Source organism: Lissotriton helveticus, chromosome 6, assembly GCF_964261635.1.
Source record: "Lissotriton helveticus chromosome 6, aLisHel1.1, whole genome shotgun sequence".
In the NCBI taxonomy this organism is placed as follows: Eukaryota; Metazoa; Chordata; class Amphibia; order Caudata; family Salamandridae; genus Lissotriton; species Lissotriton helveticus.
This window is the reverse complement of record NC_136067.1, coordinates 516369966-516387571: the sequence shown is the minus strand read 5'-3', so window position 1 is coordinate 516387571 and position 17606 is coordinate 516369966. Positions and strand designations below refer to the sequence as shown.

Below are 17606 nucleotides of genomic sequence, written 5' to 3'. Positions count from 1 at the left end.
TTCTTCAATATGTAAGACATATTTTAACTTTACAGAAACATACAGTCACTGGATGTTGTCATCAGTGATGTCATCAGTGATGTCATTTGAGATGTCATCAGTGATGTCATCAGTGATGTCACTGACCATGTCATGAATGATGTAATATGTGACATGATCAGCAGTGGATTGCGGGTGCGCGATATATAGTTAGTGCAACTAACTATATATATGCGAATTTCAATGGTTTTGTGTGAGTAAAATAAGGTTTTGTAAATGCTAATTCCTAACTATATATGGTCTATAACCTATGGTTTTTTCAGTGAATTTTCAAGGTTTTGTAAATGCTAATTCCCAACTATATATGGTCTATAACCTATGGTTTTTTCAGTGAATTTCAATGGTTTTTTAATAGCAAATATCAAAAGCTGTAAAATGTATTCTTCTTTTAAAGGAAAAATATATTTTATATGTATTAAATATAATTTTTTTATGTATATACATTTTTTGAGGGAACGAATTTATCAACTATTATGCTGAAGAAGAGTGTGGGGAAAAAAAAACAAAGAGGAGGACTAAGAGGAAAGAACATCCAGTTCAAAAATACAATTGCTTTAAAGCATGAAGTGCTTTTCCACACATTTACATTTAAATAACCCATATTAGAACATACAAAATATCTACAGAGGAGATGGTGTACATTGAATTTTAGACTCTTCATTGTTACCTACATGTTGGTACTTACATCACCCACACAACACAACAGCTCTATTCAGAGCTACCCTACCTCAAAGCACTCTAAAATATTATTTTAATATTTCCCTTGGTTTTCCCCTTGTTACGCTTTACAGATATGGGCCTCCTCAGCCACCCTCAGAAAACCTAGGGGCTCAGGATATGTCTCCCGTGCCCCCTTATACCCATTCCCAACATTGTTTATCCTCCATCTTGTGAATAAATTCGTCCGAAACACAAGATGGCGGACTCCCGTTACGCTACCGGTGAGCTACCCGGTTCGCGTACCGGGTTCCACCGCGAAAAATCGAAAAAAAAAGTATTTTATTTTTTTGCCCCGCGGGGCCCTTTAATAGCCCCCACATCAATCCTAGGGGGTCAGGAGGGGTCTACCTTGCCCCCTTTCATTCATTTCCCCCTTCGTTTATTTCCACCTCTTGTCTCTCGATCCTACTGAGAGACAAGATGGCGGCCGCTCCGGACTGTTTAGAATTTTGACAGTCACCGGAGAGCCAATCCGCTTCTCCTCGCGAAGTTCCGTTACGCGTCTGGTACGTGAACCGGGGCACTAACCGGGACGCTGTCACAGATATATATATTTTTTTGAACGATCATTTCTCAAAATCCACTGGAGCACATATCTTGAGACCTAGCAAAGGCACATCGGGCAAACAGTCTCTACAATTTTGCCAAGTTTCATAGAAATCCATTAAGCCGTTCGAGCTAAAAGTGAGTCCAACCGCCCAATGGAAAACTCAATGTTAAAAACACGTTTTGGGACCCCCTTTTTTCTCGGCCCCCCCAAACTTTCAGAGGACGCTCAGAAACAAAATGTGCCATTTTCCTGAAAATTTCAGCCAATTCGTCCATCAACGCCAAAGTTATTCAACATAGAATTTTCAGAAATCCCTATTCAAAAAAATCCTAACTATATATACCTACTGGCGACCGCCAGTAGGTAATATGTATACATACGTATGTGATATTTGAATACGCAGAAGCGCTATGCACAAGTTAGAAATTTGTCAAGATGCCTCACACAGCGTCGATTTTGAGGTGCTATGAGGCTGCTATGTGAGGTACAGTGTCACTGTACAGGTGGCTGTTGACTAAAAGGCTTGCGATGTGAAGTCCTGTGTCAGAAATGCATTTGCACACCGGCTGGTTCCGAAGAAGCTGAGAGCATGTGGTACGAAGTCCTGCATTGTCATCAAGAATGCCATAAATGAGAGGTTTGCGATGCGAGGGCCAGCATTGGGGATGCATTATGCAGCGTCAGTTCTGATGAGACGGTAGGCTGCGAGGGAAATGGGGATTCCTTGCACTAGGAGAATGCTCACAGCAGAGGCGATACATTTGTTCTGGTCGGGGTTGCACCATGCGTCAGAGGAGATGCATTGACTCTACTGGATCCACAGATGTTCTGGCAAGGCTCCTTCATGTCCATGTCTAAGGATCCAGGACTCAGGTGGCACCACTTGACAGGGTAGGACTCACAGTTGCAGAGTCCTGGTGCTGGTTACAGAGACTAGCCCATTTGGGTCACTCTGGTGGTCCTGGTTACCAGTTGCAGGTCTGGTCATTGGAGTCACTCTGGTGGTCCTGGGTACAGGTTGCAGGTCAGCTCACCTAGATTATTTTTTAATTTCAGCTATGATGGGTTTTAAAAGTTTGCATATGCTGCCTAATGGTTTTGATGAACATTGTGCTCTAAGATGTCAGGCACCAGAAACCCAAGGTGGGTGTTTATTAAATGTTATTTATGAGAACTGAGTGGAGTCCTGTAACATTGGATGGAGAGCTTCTTCAAACAAAACACAAGGGGCCTGCTATGACTTGTATAGTTTGGGATGCCAGGAAAGCTTCCCTGCACACCTTCGTTATTTCCAGGGACAAAGCTCAGTACAAAGCCTTGAGGGGTGAAGAGATAGGATTGGAGAATCAGGTCAATAATGATCACAGAACGTTTCTGCAGAATAGCTCAGTTGTTAGTCGAGAGGCACTGGGGAGAGTGAAGGGTGCCCTTCGAGATTACTCTTATGATAGAGATTTTTTGCTAAACTCTACCAGGGGCGGTGGGTGACATTTGAAAGTGGTGAGGCGCAAAGTGATTTGCATACTGCACCGTAGCGAGCGAGCGTAGCAAGCGACCCCGAACCCCAAAAGGGAGGTTTGGGGGGACAACCCCCCCCCAAGAAAATTTTGAAAAAAAGGAAGAAAAATCGTGCATTTTCAAGCAAATTTGAGAAAGCAGGAAGGTTAACAAAGCAATTGTGGAAGTGCAGTTATTACAATAATAGATGGCTTAACATAGGTAGCTGCGTATTCAGTATAACCACAGAGCTTCATACATTCTGTCCTATTATGCTCAGGTGCTGAATTCAGACTATAAGACTTTCATAAAAATCTCAGATCAACAATATTCACACCTAAGGTGGGAGCAAACGAGGCACTCCACACTTTTCTGGCAAAGAAACACATTTTAAATTACTGTAGGACTGGTATATACATCTGGCGAAACTCCACAAATAATACCCTAGTGCTAGTGCGCCTCGCTGCGCTGGCGAGATTGTGATAAGTTAACATAGGTGATCTACTTCATATGTTGTGGCCTTGTCCCAAAAATACGGCCCCCTCGTTGTGCTTGCTTTCCTGCCCCCTGTTCCCTCGTTGTGCTTGCTTTCCTGCCCCCTGTTCCCTGTGTGTGGCTCTCTGTGTGTGTGGGGCTCTGCGTGCGTGTGTGTGGGGGGCTCTGTGTGTGTGGGGGGGGGCTGTGTGTGTGTACGGCTCTGTGTGTGTGGGGCTCTGTGTGTGTGTGGGGCTCTGTGTGTGTGTGGGGCTTTGTGTGTGTGTGGGGGCTCTGTGTGTGTGTGGGGGGCTATGTGTGTGTGTGGGGCTCTGTGTGTGTGGGGCTCTGTGTGTGTGTGGGTCTGTGTGTGTGTGGGTCTGTGTGTGTGTGGGTCTGTGTGTGAAGGGCTCTGTGTGTGTGGGGGGCTCTGTGTGTGTGGGGGCTCTGTGTGTGTTGGGCTCTGTGTGTGTTGGGCTCTGTGTGTGTGTGGCTCTGTCTGGCTGTGTGTGTGGCTCTGTCTGTCTGTGTGTGTGGCTCTGTCTGTCTGTGTGTGTGGCTCTGTGGTTGTGTGGGTGGCTCTGTGGTTGTGTGGGTGGCTCTGTGGTTGTGTGGGTGGCTCTGTGTGTGTGTGTAGGTGGCTCTGTGTGTGTGTAGGTGGCTGTGTAGGTGGCTCTGTGTATGGGTGGGTGGCTGTATGTGGGTGGCCGCTATGTGCAGAAAAACACTTGCGAGTGCAAAATGAGGGTACAGTGTCTGCCCTTAAAGTCCAGTGAGCTCTGCACCGTCTTTCAATCAACACACCCTACCCAACAGCGGTCAATGAACCAATCCAGAGAAGAGTGGGAGCACGGAGGACCACACAAGACACGATGAAAGGCTTACCCAACAGCTGCCGATGGACCACACCAGGGAAGAGTGGGAGCACGGAGGACCACACAAGACACGATCAAAGGCTGACCCAACAGCTGCCGATGGACCACACCAGAGAAAAGAGGGCGGTATAAGACTATCAAAAGCCAACCCAACAGTGAACGAGAAGAAACCCCAATAAAGTAATGTGATATGATTAAAAGCCAACTCAGTGACTGCTGATATACAGTGTGGCAGAAAGGAACAAAGATGGCTTTACAGAAGTGTGATAATGACATTCAACTCAATTTTAAAGGGAGTGCTGATAGAGAGAAGGTAGGGGTGAGAGTGAAATGATGTTAATGAAGACAGCTCAGCATCTATGAACATTGCTGGATAATAGAGAGAAGTCAGGGCGACAAAGAGCTGCACTATGTTTCAAACCAACCTTAACTAATACAAGACCGTGCCAGAGAGCAGAGAGTGGGTGACAAAGAGATAAGATAATATTAGTGGCAAAGGTTGTCCAAGGACAGGACCAATAAAGACAGAAGACTGTGAAACAAGGAGGAAGATACGACAAACTACTGAAAACCAAACCTGCAGCTACTAATGGACAAGTCTAGAACAGAAAATGCAACAGAGATGTGGACAGTGCAGAAAAACACGAGATAAGATGGGCAGAAACAACAAAATAGAGCCCTGATAGTGTACGAGGCCAACAGAACTACCGCTGGAGGATATTGCTGTAAATCAGGCCAGGAAGGAGGCAACCCTGGACAAAATGTTGCATTGTACAAGTTTACGTCACTAGGCATCAAAGGGTCTTCCTTGAGAAGACAGGCAATGGAAGGAAGCTTGGGAGCCTATGGAGAGATTACGTTTTCAGCCTACTTCGAGATGTGGAATTATCCTATAGAGATGAATCAGCACAGGCCACTGGGGGTGCTGTGGGGCAGCCTAAGGTGTAGTATCCAAGCATCAGAGAGATGTAACAGAACAGGCCAACAAGCAAGACAGCAAGTCGTACAGCCTGAGCAAGCAAATGTGTCCGACAGCCTGCGTCGTACAAACTGGCAAAGGAACTGGCCTGTCTGCAAGGTCTTTATTTTTCTGCAGGCCTCTTATGTGGCAGGGGTGAGACCTGCAAATGTTGTTTCATGTAGTTGCTTGTAAGGTCTATCATCACCTGCCAGGAGTGCCTCCTCGTGATTGGTCAGATACATGGGTCTGATTTGCAAAGCAATATGTTCAAATTATATTTGGGAAACATAAAAGAAATGTAGAAAGATTTGCAGTGAGACGAGGCCTCTACAACTGCCAGCTGTCATGTACTGGCAATGGGCTGAAAAATACTTTGTCTGTCCTAAATACAGGCCAGCCCTTTCTCATTCATAAAAGGCATGGCGAGCCATGCAAAGAACTTTAAACGTAATGTGTCGTTTTTCCAGAAGACAGTGTAATGCCCAACAATGTCCTGAGACAAGATCACACTTAAGTAGCTAGCCAACAGGCCCGACGACCATGTTCTGAATTATTTGCATTAAGCAGTTTGGTAATCCTAAATAACAGGAGTTGGCACAATCCAGTCTAGGTATAATCACAGACCCCCACCACTGGAGTGCGCAATCTAGCGGCGGCATTGGCAAAAACTTTTGGACAGCCTCATTTCAAGAAAAGATGCAGAGGCCACAGAGTTCACTTGGTACTCCTTTAACAAATGCAAACCAAGGCAGGAACCTAGGTTCTTGAATGAAGGAAATGACTGAGGCTGACCTAAAACGCATCTTGAACCAGCATCATTGCCTCCATATTACTAGCACTGAACTTCAGCAACGTGTTCAACTACACCTGGGTTGCTGAAAAGAAAGCCCATCCTTAAGCGCAGAGGGGACACCCCCCCCTCCCCACCCAGCTCTTTTTGCGAACATGAAGAGTGCCTGTAAGGCACAGCAACAGTCAGCCTGACAACCTTTTCATGTTCGTGTCAGGCAGCCAAGTGCCGTACATGCGCTAAATGCTCAGGCGTCTGGCTGCCTGTATTGAAATTTGCTGGGCTGAAGATTTAACAGCCTTGTGGGTGTGACCTGCTCAGCATGGCCAAGCACTTTGATGTCCTCCCATACCTGATGGGGAGGCACGTCACACGTAGACTCTGACCTGGGTGCTTCACTTTTAAACCCTAAAGTGCCCTAGGCCGACTGTCGATAAGTGACGTCTCATCACAGAGTGGGGTGGGGTAAGCAGTCTCATTGACTCTGGGGCAAGTAAGGGACTGCCACCTCTACTCACTGACTGACCCGTAACAAGTTCAGCAAATGAGCGGAGGCAACAATCCCAATCATCCAGGAATCAATGACGATTCCCTCCCACCACCTTATGTCACCACCAGCAACCCATTAATGTTAGGTGTGTGTGTGTATGAACGCATATGTACTTGTGTGTGCTGTGAATGGGTGTGTGTGTGTGTACGCGTGAATGGTGTGTATGTGTGCAAGCATATGAGTGAGTGTGCATGTAGACGGCTCAGTGTGAGTTGGTGTGTGCATGTGTGGCCTGACCACCCCCCCCCAACTTCCGCCTGCTCAAATTACTGGCTGTCACTGGGAAAAGGCAATCTTAAAATGTCTGCTGGAGCTCAGAAAGAGGATGTTCAGCCACAGGATGATAATAAGAAAACATTCCCCCATTCCTTATCATGCAATAAGAAAGCCAGTATAAAGGAAGAAACAAAATCATTGCATACCCTCCCAAAGAAGCACATGTCTGGGATGTAGAATAAAAAAATTCCAAGAAATCACCAAGAATATGAAACCAAGTGACTGCACTTTGACCTATGCTCTGCTGAAAGCTTACACTCCACATACTTTGCAGTTAAAAGTTGTACTTTGTGCATGTTTTGCTGACAAAAGAGTGAGCCAAGGGTGGTAATAAATCAAAGGTAAGGTACAATTCTGATTGAATGAAAATTCAGAAGGGAACTAATAACAAACAAGAGGATCATAAAAGTGAGAGAATATGGAATTATTTATTTAGGTTCACAGGCTCCTATAAATTAAATACATCCCAGTTCTATATGGACAACCACCCTGAATTTCAATACTCTTCATGGGCCCCTATGCATCCCATCGTAAATGCTCCAGAGCTGCTACACTTTTCAAAGAGAGCAACTGAGCACACTGAACTATCTGCAGAAGAAAGAGACTGCATATGTGTAGGTACAGTTTAAAATTGTCTCTTCCCTCCTTTTGTCTTTCTTAGTTACACTCTTTGGATGACTCTAGCTCCACTTTGCTCTTATGATTTAAGTGCAACTCCAACCCAATGTCAAACCAGGTGGAATTCACAAAACAACTATCTAAATGAGATCACCTTTTCCCTACAAACCATACATCTGATAGTCTGTTCTGGTTAGTCGGGAGTTGTTAAAACAAAGTGGAACAACCAAGAATTGAACCAATCTGCATGTCCGACCACACGTTTTCTAAAATCACAAAACAATCAAATAAAATGCTCCCAAAAACGAAATTATTGAGGCTAAATGAAGACATCCGTAAAAACCTAGAACACATTGGGATGCGACTTTGATGAAAATGAAGACATTACCACTTGCGGCGTTGACAAATTTGCACAAATAAACCCGGATTTGTGACCTATCCACATGCACAGTACCAGAGCAACTGTTCTGACAGAACCTGTTACCAAGTTCTTCAAGGGACAGACTACTCACCCAGACAGGCAGCGACGGAGAACACACCAGGACTGGAACACACTGACACTCCCACGACACCGGGGCCTGCTTGCTTCTCCTCCTGGCTCCTGCCCGGGGTCGCGCCACTCTGCCCCCCCCCACCCACGCGCGGCATCCAATAATGGATGTTGCACGGTGGGCCAGCCAATCCCGGCGCTGCATGCAGCGCCAGGATTGGCTAGGGTGGCACATGGACTGCTCGCCCTGGGCAGCCATTCAAACCCGGCCCGACCTCCAGCCCCTTCTCTATGCCTAAGGGCATCGGCGCATGCGCGGGCAAGTCTCAGCCCGGGGGTATCATGTGCACAGGGCTGACCTGCTGCAGCTGCTGTCACTCAAGCAGCTGCAGCAGACCAGCAGCCCCGCCCCTCCCACCCCCTCTGACCGCACCATACCATTGAGGCATTGACGTCACGTCACATTATGAAACCAAGTGACTGCACTTTGACCTATGCTCTGCTGAAAGCTTACACTCCACATACTTTGCAGTTAAAAGTTGTACTTTGTGCATGTTTTGCTGACAAAAGAGTGAGCCAAGGGTGGTAATAAATCAAAGATAAGGTACAATTCTGATTGAATGAAAATTCAGAAGGGAACTAATAACAAACGAGAGGATCATAAAAGTGAGAGAATATGGAATTATTTATTTAGGTTCACAGGCTCCTATAAATTAAATACATCCCAGTTCTATATGGACAAACACCCTGAATTTCAATACTCTTCATGGGCCCCTATGCATTCCAACGTAAATGCTCCAGAGCTGCTACACTTTTCAAAGTGAGCAACTGAGCACACTGAACTATCTGCAGAAGAAAGAGACTGCATATGTGTAGGCACAGTTTAAAATTGTCTCTTCCCTCCTTTTATCTTTCTTAGTTACACTCTTTGGATGACTCTAGCTCCACTTTGCTCTTATGATTTAAGTGCAACTCCAACCCAATGTCAAACCAGGTGGAATTCACAAAACAACTATCTAAATGAGATCACCTTTTCCCTACAAACCATACACCTGATTGTCTGTTCTGGTTAGTAGGGAGTTGTTAAAACAAAGTGGAAATACCAAGAATTGAACCAATCTGCATGTCAGACCACACGTTTTCCAAAATCACAAAACAATCAAATAAAATGCTCCCAAAAACGAAATTATTGAGGCTAAATGAAGACATCCGTAAAAACCTAGAACACATTGGGATGCGACTTTGATGAAAATGAAGACATTACCACTTGCGGCGTTGACAAATTTGCACAAATAAACCCGGATTTGTGACCTATCCACATGCACAGTACCAGAGCAACTGTTCTGACAGAACCTGTTACCAAGTTCTTCAAGGGACAGACTACTCACCCAGACAGGCAGCGACGGAGAACACACCAGGACTGGAACACACTGACACTCCCACGACACCGGGGCCTGCTTGCTTCTCCTCCTGGCTCCTGCCCGGGGTCGCGCCACTCTGCCCCCGCCCACCCACGCGCGCCATCCAATAATGGATGTTGCACGGTGGGCCAGCCAATCCTGGCGCTGCATGCAGCGCCAGGATTGGCTAGGGTGGCACATGGACTGCTCGCCCTGGGCAGCCATTCAAACCCGACCCGGCTGAAGCCGTACCTCCAGCCCCTTCTCTATGCCTAAGGGCATCGGCGCATGCGCGAGCAAGTCTCAGCCCGGGGGTATCATGCGCACAGTGCTGACCTGCTGCAGCTGCTGTCACTCAAGCAGCTGCAGCAGACCAGCAGCCCCGCCCCTCCCACCCCCTCCGACCGCACCATACCATTGAGGCATTGACGTCACTCACGTCACATGATCCCGCGCTGCGCTGTTGAGGAGAATATTTAATAGTAGTACGAGAATATTACTGAATTAGTGTAGTGCACGGTGCGTCCAGGGCTTAGTGGGGCTACGCCCCTACGCCCCAATGGACGCACCGCTGCTGAACTCTACCTTTGATCAAAAGCTTTACAAAGAACGTAATATTGCAGGAACGTGTTTGGCTTGGCAGGGGTGACATTGGGCTATGTGCCTCACAAATAAAACAGCTACGTTTTCCAGAACAGGACACTTTGAATGTTATTAAATACGTTTTTTTTTAGATTGACACTCGATAGTAAGTGTGTCCTTCAGCCAGACTCCTAGTTTTTTTGTATAGCTGTTTATGGGTAGGTGGATCTCCATACAGTTGGGACACTGTGTCAGGGGTGCGTGAATTGCCAGATTTCCCAGTATCATAAGCTCTGTTTTTTCACCATTCAGCTTCAAACAGCTGTCTGACATCCAGTTTACCACTTTCTCAAGACAGTGGATCAGCTGATGATTGCTTGGATTGGAGCCTTTTGTCAGAGACACTGCCAGCTGGGTGTCATCAGCATACAACACCACCATATGCCAATTTCCTGTAGTACATTCAGGGCCGGACTGGCTACCGGGCAGTTGTGTGTGCTGCCGAGCTAGGGGCTAATTTCTCTGTGGTGGGAGCTTATTTCGTTGATGGGGACCTGCGTGCGATTTGAAATAAAAAAAGCAAAACGAATTTCGTTTTGCACACGCAGGTCCCATCAACGAAATTAGCCCCCAGCACGGCAGCACACACAACTGCCCAGTAGGCAGTCCGGCCCTGAGTACATTGGCAAGCTATCGTACAGAAATATTAAATAGAGTAGGGCTAAGGGATGAGCCCTGAGGGACACCACATGTGATTGAGAGGCGATCTGAGAAACAGTTCCTTTACATCACTTGGAAGGGTCTGTTCTCCAACAAAGAGGCAAGCCTGTCTAGTTTGGTTTGGTAGTAAACTCTGCTATCTTTATGAGGGGATTCATAAGTTGTAAGAAAATCTGCTGGGGATCCAACTACCGCAAAACCATGTGTTTGCGCTGGTGGGCTCAGGCCCAATGCCAGGAATACAAATAAGAACACAGAAGTTGGTGTATATTGCCATGCTGGTGGCTCCGTCTCTGATTCTTCAGAGATGGAAGTCTGACCTTGTACCCTGTTGGGAGAAAATGAACAAGGTCAAGGAACTAGAAAGGATGCTTGTAGTAAGGTCTGTCAATATAAAGGCTTGTGGTACTATTTGGAGATTTTGGGTGAGGAAAGGAGGTTCAGAGGGGGTGTAAGGAATCTTACTAGAGTTAATCATCTCGAAGGTTAGTTGCTGTATGCTTCATTTTCTTCCTTTTATATTATTTATGACATTTCTTTTTAGGTGAATAATTATGTATCTACTTATTTATGATATGCATAAATGGTCGTTTTGAATTCTATGGCACTTTACACCAAATTAAAAAAAATGTGCTTCCAAAAGGACATTGCTACTTGATACAAAATGAGCTGAAACGCTTCTTGGGTACCTGTCAAGTCAAGTCAAGTCAAAAGTAGCTTTATTCGGGTTCAAAATTCAGAATCCATAAACCTGTCACATTAGTCTCTATTTGGTTTAAAAAAAGGAGGGTAACAGGGTGATTTCGAGGTGTTGCAAAACACGGACATGTACATGATTTTGATTGAAACAGAACTGACTGAGTCTATTTACAGGGAAAGCCTGGGTTGGATGGAATGAAAGGGGAACGTGGACCCGAAGGCTTTTATGGGGAGCAAGGTGGCACAGGAAAGCAAGGAGCTAAAGGTAAGTTGTTTTTGTAACTAATAAATATTGTTTTTTAATAATATTAGTGGTATGTCTTATAACAAGATTTCTGAAAATAATATCGAGCAGTGGGAAAAGTCCCACAGAGAATCATAGTTGTGCTTATTCACATCCAAAGAAGGTGTGCCTGGCATAGGCTAGGGTGATGTGTCTAAGTCACAAAGTACAGTTTCTTGTGATGGGGTATAAGTCCTCTGCGTGGCGTGTAAAAACTACACAGCCTGCCCTGTTCTTTTCTCAGGCCTCAATTGTATGTGTAGTACAGTGAACTTGGCAGTCTCATAGTCCACTGGAGGTGCTCCATGGTTTACTGTGCTGTTGATCTGCCTACAGTGGTCACCCAAAGTGAGCCCCCAACCTGAATGAGGGAGGCTACTGCCCCATTGTCCTGGCGAAAAGGTAACTGGAGCTGGTTGTAGTAGAATTATAGTTCAGTAGCTCACACATTTGTGTCTCCACCACTGTGGAGAAACTGTCTGATAGCATTGCCTGTGCTGAATGGCGTCAAGCGAATGGGTACATAGTTGTAGTTCATGATTTGCACTGTTTTTGTTGCCTTGAAATATATCTGGGAAGGCTTTTGAAACTGCCCATGCAGGTAGGCACTGTCACAGTCCGTAGAGCCCTATGAGGGGATAAACCCCCAAATGTCGGATATAAAACAGGGATAAACCATCACAGCATTTATAGACAATGTAACACTAAATTACACAAGAACTTGATGAACCACCACCCCTGTGCCAACCAATCTACTGATTTATGCTTCTTGGGGTGCATCACTCATTTCCTTTAATCATCAGTACTATGCACAAGGGTAACAAACCCACATCTCTGTGAAGAGCAGCGGTAAAGGCACACCACTCTGCTATCTCTCTACCGAAGCTCTATATCACATTTAATTAGTGCCATGTGAACTTAGTGACATGCTAGAGTAACTCCAAAAAAGTGGTTTGATGCTGAAAAGGGAAATGCTTTTAAATTCATATCAACCATGCTGCACAGTTTTTCGCTCTAGCGCACCACTACACATCATTCCAGGGCATATTTAACAATGCAGCAAACCACCTTGCTGCGCTGCATGAAAAGGTAAGGGCAGGAACCTTTTTAAATTGCATTCCTGTCTTTTCCTTGTGGTGGTGCACTTCAGGCAGACTAGCACCAACGCAGGCCCCCTCTGCGTTCCAAGGACAATTGTTTTTGTGCATGACGGGATACTTTCCTGCACAAAAACAATCTCCTGAAGCTTTTTCCTCTTTTTATGTGTGCTGCAAATAATCTCCTGAGGCATTTTCCTCTTTTTATGTGTGCTGCAGATTGCAGCACACATAGAAATAAGAAATAATGAGGAGAAAAAAAAAAATTGTTACACCATCCTCTGAGAGGCGTAGTGATTTAATGCACTCCCACGTTTACAAACCTTTTCAAATCTGGGATTGCGTGACATCCATGGGTAGAATCATGGGAAACGTCCACCTGGAACGAAATGTATTGCAATGCAGCACGTTACATTTTTTTCCAAAGGCACGGATGGCAGTACAATATTGACCCTTGCGTGGCTTTGTAAGTATCTACTAGCATTTTACGTTATGGATATGCCACAAAGGTGGTGCAAGAATGATGCAAAATGTTAGGAAATCTGGCCCTCAGTGTAGAAAAACGAGAGCCCACTTAGATCACTAAAAGGATCGAAGAGCCATCTCCCTATGTATCTGTAAATATCACAGAATGCATCTAATATAACCTGGAGACGTGAGACTCTGTATTAGCTTGTACTTTGCCAACCAGCCAATAAAAGGGGAGTGCCACATCAACCCCAACCATTGATTAACTGTTAGCTATCTTTCTTGATCCACATTGGTTTGCAGCAATGCAGATTCCTCAGTTGTGGTATCTCATGTCAAGCCCAACACTACAATTAAGAAGTTATGTCAGTCCTAGTTGAGATTATGTTACTGATGACAGTTCGCAAGATCACTGTTGAGCAACACCATGACAGACTTTGAACTGTAACAATTGTGAGTTGTAGCAATCTTCGGATACCAGCTGTCTCCTGATGGAACAGACACAGTTATGAGCAAAATAGGAGATGTCAAAGCTGGTACCATGCCCCTGGATGTATCCAAATGTATAGGGTGTGTGTGCATGGTGACATACTGTAGACATTTCTTCAAATACCTAATGTTTTTACAGAACCGCTATGCAACCTACTACGTAAAATGCCTTGGAGTAGATAGAAGAAAACTACCAAGTATTTCAAATATGGAAAGATGCCTTTCTAGCTGATACTCTTTTGAAATACTTTGATCCATATAAATACACCAAAGTGATAGTTTTCACAAATCATGCAGGGCTCTAAAATTGTCCTGTTCCTGATTCACCCATTGAGTATTTTCATCCTTATCCTTATTGCAACAAAAGTTATTATTTTACTGAGAATAGTGATTCTGTTGGAGTTTTGTCATTTTCAACTCTACCAATATGGCCACCAGTTGCCCATAACCTTTCATCATATTCCCCTTCTTGCTCACTTCCATAAACATCCAGGAAAGTACCTCACAAAATCCAAACATAACCTCCAAGTCCACAGACACTTATTCAATGTATTCTACAATCCATGGTCACCAACCTACTGATTATTTGTTTAGAGATCCCATACCTACAGAAGAGTAAGTAAGGCTCATTAGTGATGGATCTAGACCACAACCAATGTCCCTAAATTATGTCAGAGAGAGTGCTGGTATCTAGTGCCAATGGCTACTAACAAAAACAAATGGAAAAAGCCTTGCATGGACAGAACCTTTGCTCCAGTGAGGCAAATATAATTCTTGTGGCCATTTGTAATGTCCAGTAGGAATTATCAGCTGCCAAATGTGGTTTGTTATTCACTGGAACACTACTGTTACTACTAACAACTAACACACCTTTAATAGGACCCTTGTGGTATATCAAGCTCAAATCAAAGCTGGGTCAATAGGACTGCATAGTTTGCAGACATTGCACTCAAATGAAAGCCCTGGTGAATGGGTGCTTGGTGTGCTGTGCGCTAGCTCCCAGGGACAGGACAGCCCCAATCAGAACAGAGGCTGTCCTGACCATTCCTTGGGCAAGAGCGCTGACCCTTGCAGCTTACTAGAGGTGATTTCACAAATACACTAATCACTTTGAGGAAGAAATTGTCCAAGCCTCTTCACATTTTGAAGTCATATCTAAACTGGTGAAATTTATAGGAATCCTCAGACTAGCAAAGGAACTCCAGACTGATACAATTTCCTGTTCCATGGCCAGAAATTCACAGAATTCCTTAGATCTTCTGGAATGAAATGTGCCCACATCACAGCCAGGTGGTTGCAAGTGATTGCTTTATTCAGCAAGGTGATTTGCACTGCTGGTGGCAAAAGCTAATATGGTCATTCATAGATTTATTAGAGAATGGCAAAACATGCCTCAAATGGCCACCAAATGGTCTGCCATGAGCATATGCAGTGTTAGAACTAATTTAATCAGCTATCATCCATCCTTGCATCAGTCCAGCAAATTCTTGGGAGCTAAACTATATAGGCAATCGAACTACAAAAAGATCAGTTGGAAGCACTACTGCCACTAGTCCCATCTTTTAGTTTGGGGCTTGATCTTCACGCTTGACTAGTACCATGAAAGCAACTTCCTAATGTTCTTTAAACCACAGCCTGGGACACCACAGTAAGAAAAGGGACACTGGTCATGGATCAGGGAAATAGGCAAGAGATGTCCTATAATCTGGCATTTTCTTTCAAGAGACAAACACACATCCTGGCTTTCCCCTTACCTGCAACATAGCCCACTTTTTCTAGACACAAAGGTGAAGGCAGCTGGGATTTTGAAACATAAATGGACAGCAATCAGGTATTGAAAGGAATCAATCCATTGAGGAGAGTCTAGTTTAACAGCCCATCTCTTCCTCGTGTGTGTCCTTCTCAAAAAGTTCTTGAGGCTCATGCTATTCCTTATATATATATATACATATATATATATATCAATGCTCCAACAACTTCTCTCCCAGCCGAGAGAGAAGTAGAAAAGCAGCACTCGCGGGGTGAGTTTCAGAAGTTTCTTTATTCTATTCCTGCTGCAACAGGAATAGAATAAAGAAACTTCTGAAACTCACCCCGCGAGTGCTGCTTTTCTACTTCTCTCTCGGCTGGGAGAGAAGTTGTTGGAGCATTGATATTACACGGCGCGCTAACCGTGTAGCGGCACCCACCGCTTGAGCCCCGTCTTCCTTTGGCGCAATTGGAGCAGTATATATATATATATATATATATAAATATATATATATATATATATATATATATATATATATATCTATATATATATATATATATAGTGTTAACTCGACATGAAGATATCAGGACACTTTACATGAGCACCAGTTGCGTTACAGATGGACGCATTCATTTTGTTATGCACGGGGAGATTGCGCGATTTGCCCAGAATCACAGGATGTTGAGCATCCCTGCCGAGACTCGAACCCAGCTCCCCAGCTTCGAGTGCCACCACAAGCCAGTGTGGTACTAGATGTTAAACTACTTTGTGTTTTTCTTTGCTGAGCTAACCATTCCTGCTCTCATTAACAACTTAACTCTTTGGTTTGACCACACCAGCATTTCCACAGCAATCCACTGAAGTCCCTCCATGCTTCTATGTTCTTTACATGCAACGTTGAAAAATAATGTAATTGTCCACTGTCCCTCCCCTCTTGATATGAAAAGGTAGACCATTGCTCCCCTTAAACAGAAGAGATGAAATGAGCAGAATATCAGAAGCTAAATACTGAGAAATAGGCACTGCTTCGCCACTAATATCCTGTATTTGGCTACATATTGTTCAATAAGCAGCAATCAGTTGTAGTTTAAAATAGTTAATTAGATTTACTTCAATAACACACATATGTTCAGATCTATTCAGCGATACATAGAGGCTAACTGTCCCCTGACTGTGCAACAACTATTACACAAGTAAAATTAATCATTGTACTACTAAATTCTAGGTGATCAAGGAGATGAAGGCGATAAGGGCCCCAAGGGATACGGTCTTGTAGGTCCTGAAGGAGATCAAGGTCCCAGAGGTAAATTTACTGATCATATTCATAAATGCTCTTTTCATGGAAAACTTTGTACAAATGCACCAAAAAATATTATGACTAGAAATGTTCATTTGCAAAATCAATGTCAGAGTTGTATGTTAATTAAATTAGTTAAACCAACAAATCAGTGTTTATTTGAAAACATGTTTAATATATGTGTTGAGGTTCATTGCACTGTGGAACCAGTGGCAGCTGCCACAGAGTTGTGCGGGTGAGGCGGAGGGAGGGGAAAACATATAAAGTGTCACCTACTCAGCTGTCGACGGCCGCCTCACCTCCGCCCTCTCTGTTCCTCCTGGACCGGAAGCAAGAAGCACATAGACTTCCCTAAGTCCTGTTTCCAGCATGACAACAGCGTCGTGATTGGTCTGAGCGCCACAGTTCAGCACTCAGACAGGGACTGGGAGCCTGTGCATGTTCTCTACCCAGGCTGTGCATTACAGCCCAGTGGAGAACATGCAAAGTGTTTGGCCCGCCCGAGACGGCTGGCCAAACCGTCATGCGCACTTAAGGGCCCCAACCACTCATCCCTCTGCTGGTTGTGATGACAGCCCAGCCCGCCCCGTAATACTGCCTTGCAAAAATAAAATGATAATAACATTGCGTTATTATTATTTTATTTTTCCTTTTTCCACTGCTCAAAGAGCAGTGGGGCGGTGCTCCTCCGCCTTAATGGAGGAGCTGTTGCTGTGTGGAACTGTTGGATGGATCCACAAAGGTTGGAACTAATTTCAGGGAGAGGACACACAAATGCCCTTTGTATGAGCAAATTCCACACTCTGATAAAAATAATCATGATTGTGGAATGTTATACTCATAAATGGGATTTACACTTGCAGAATACTCATCAGTACTGCATAATTTCTGCAGTTGTATGTTTAAAGTTATGGTATACAATGTCCGTTTTCCATGGGGAAATATGGTGACCTTCCATATTGTAGTGAGCACCTACAAATG

General features: G+C 44.5%; 1 protein-coding gene across 1 annotated transcript in view; it reads left to right on the top strand.

The window, feature by feature from the left end:
* The window catches only part of COL21A1 (collagen type XXI alpha 1 chain), a 388231-nt gene that overhangs the window by 318829 nt on the left and 51796 nt on the right, over positions 1–17606 (top strand). The window contains exons 25-26 of the mRNA XM_078646805.1: positions 11416–11506; positions 16554–16631. Of these exons, the coding sequence (XP_078502931.1) occupies positions 11416–11506; positions 16554–16631 (169 nt within the window). The remainder of the gene's footprint in view (positions 1–11415; positions 11507–16553; positions 16632–17606) is intronic.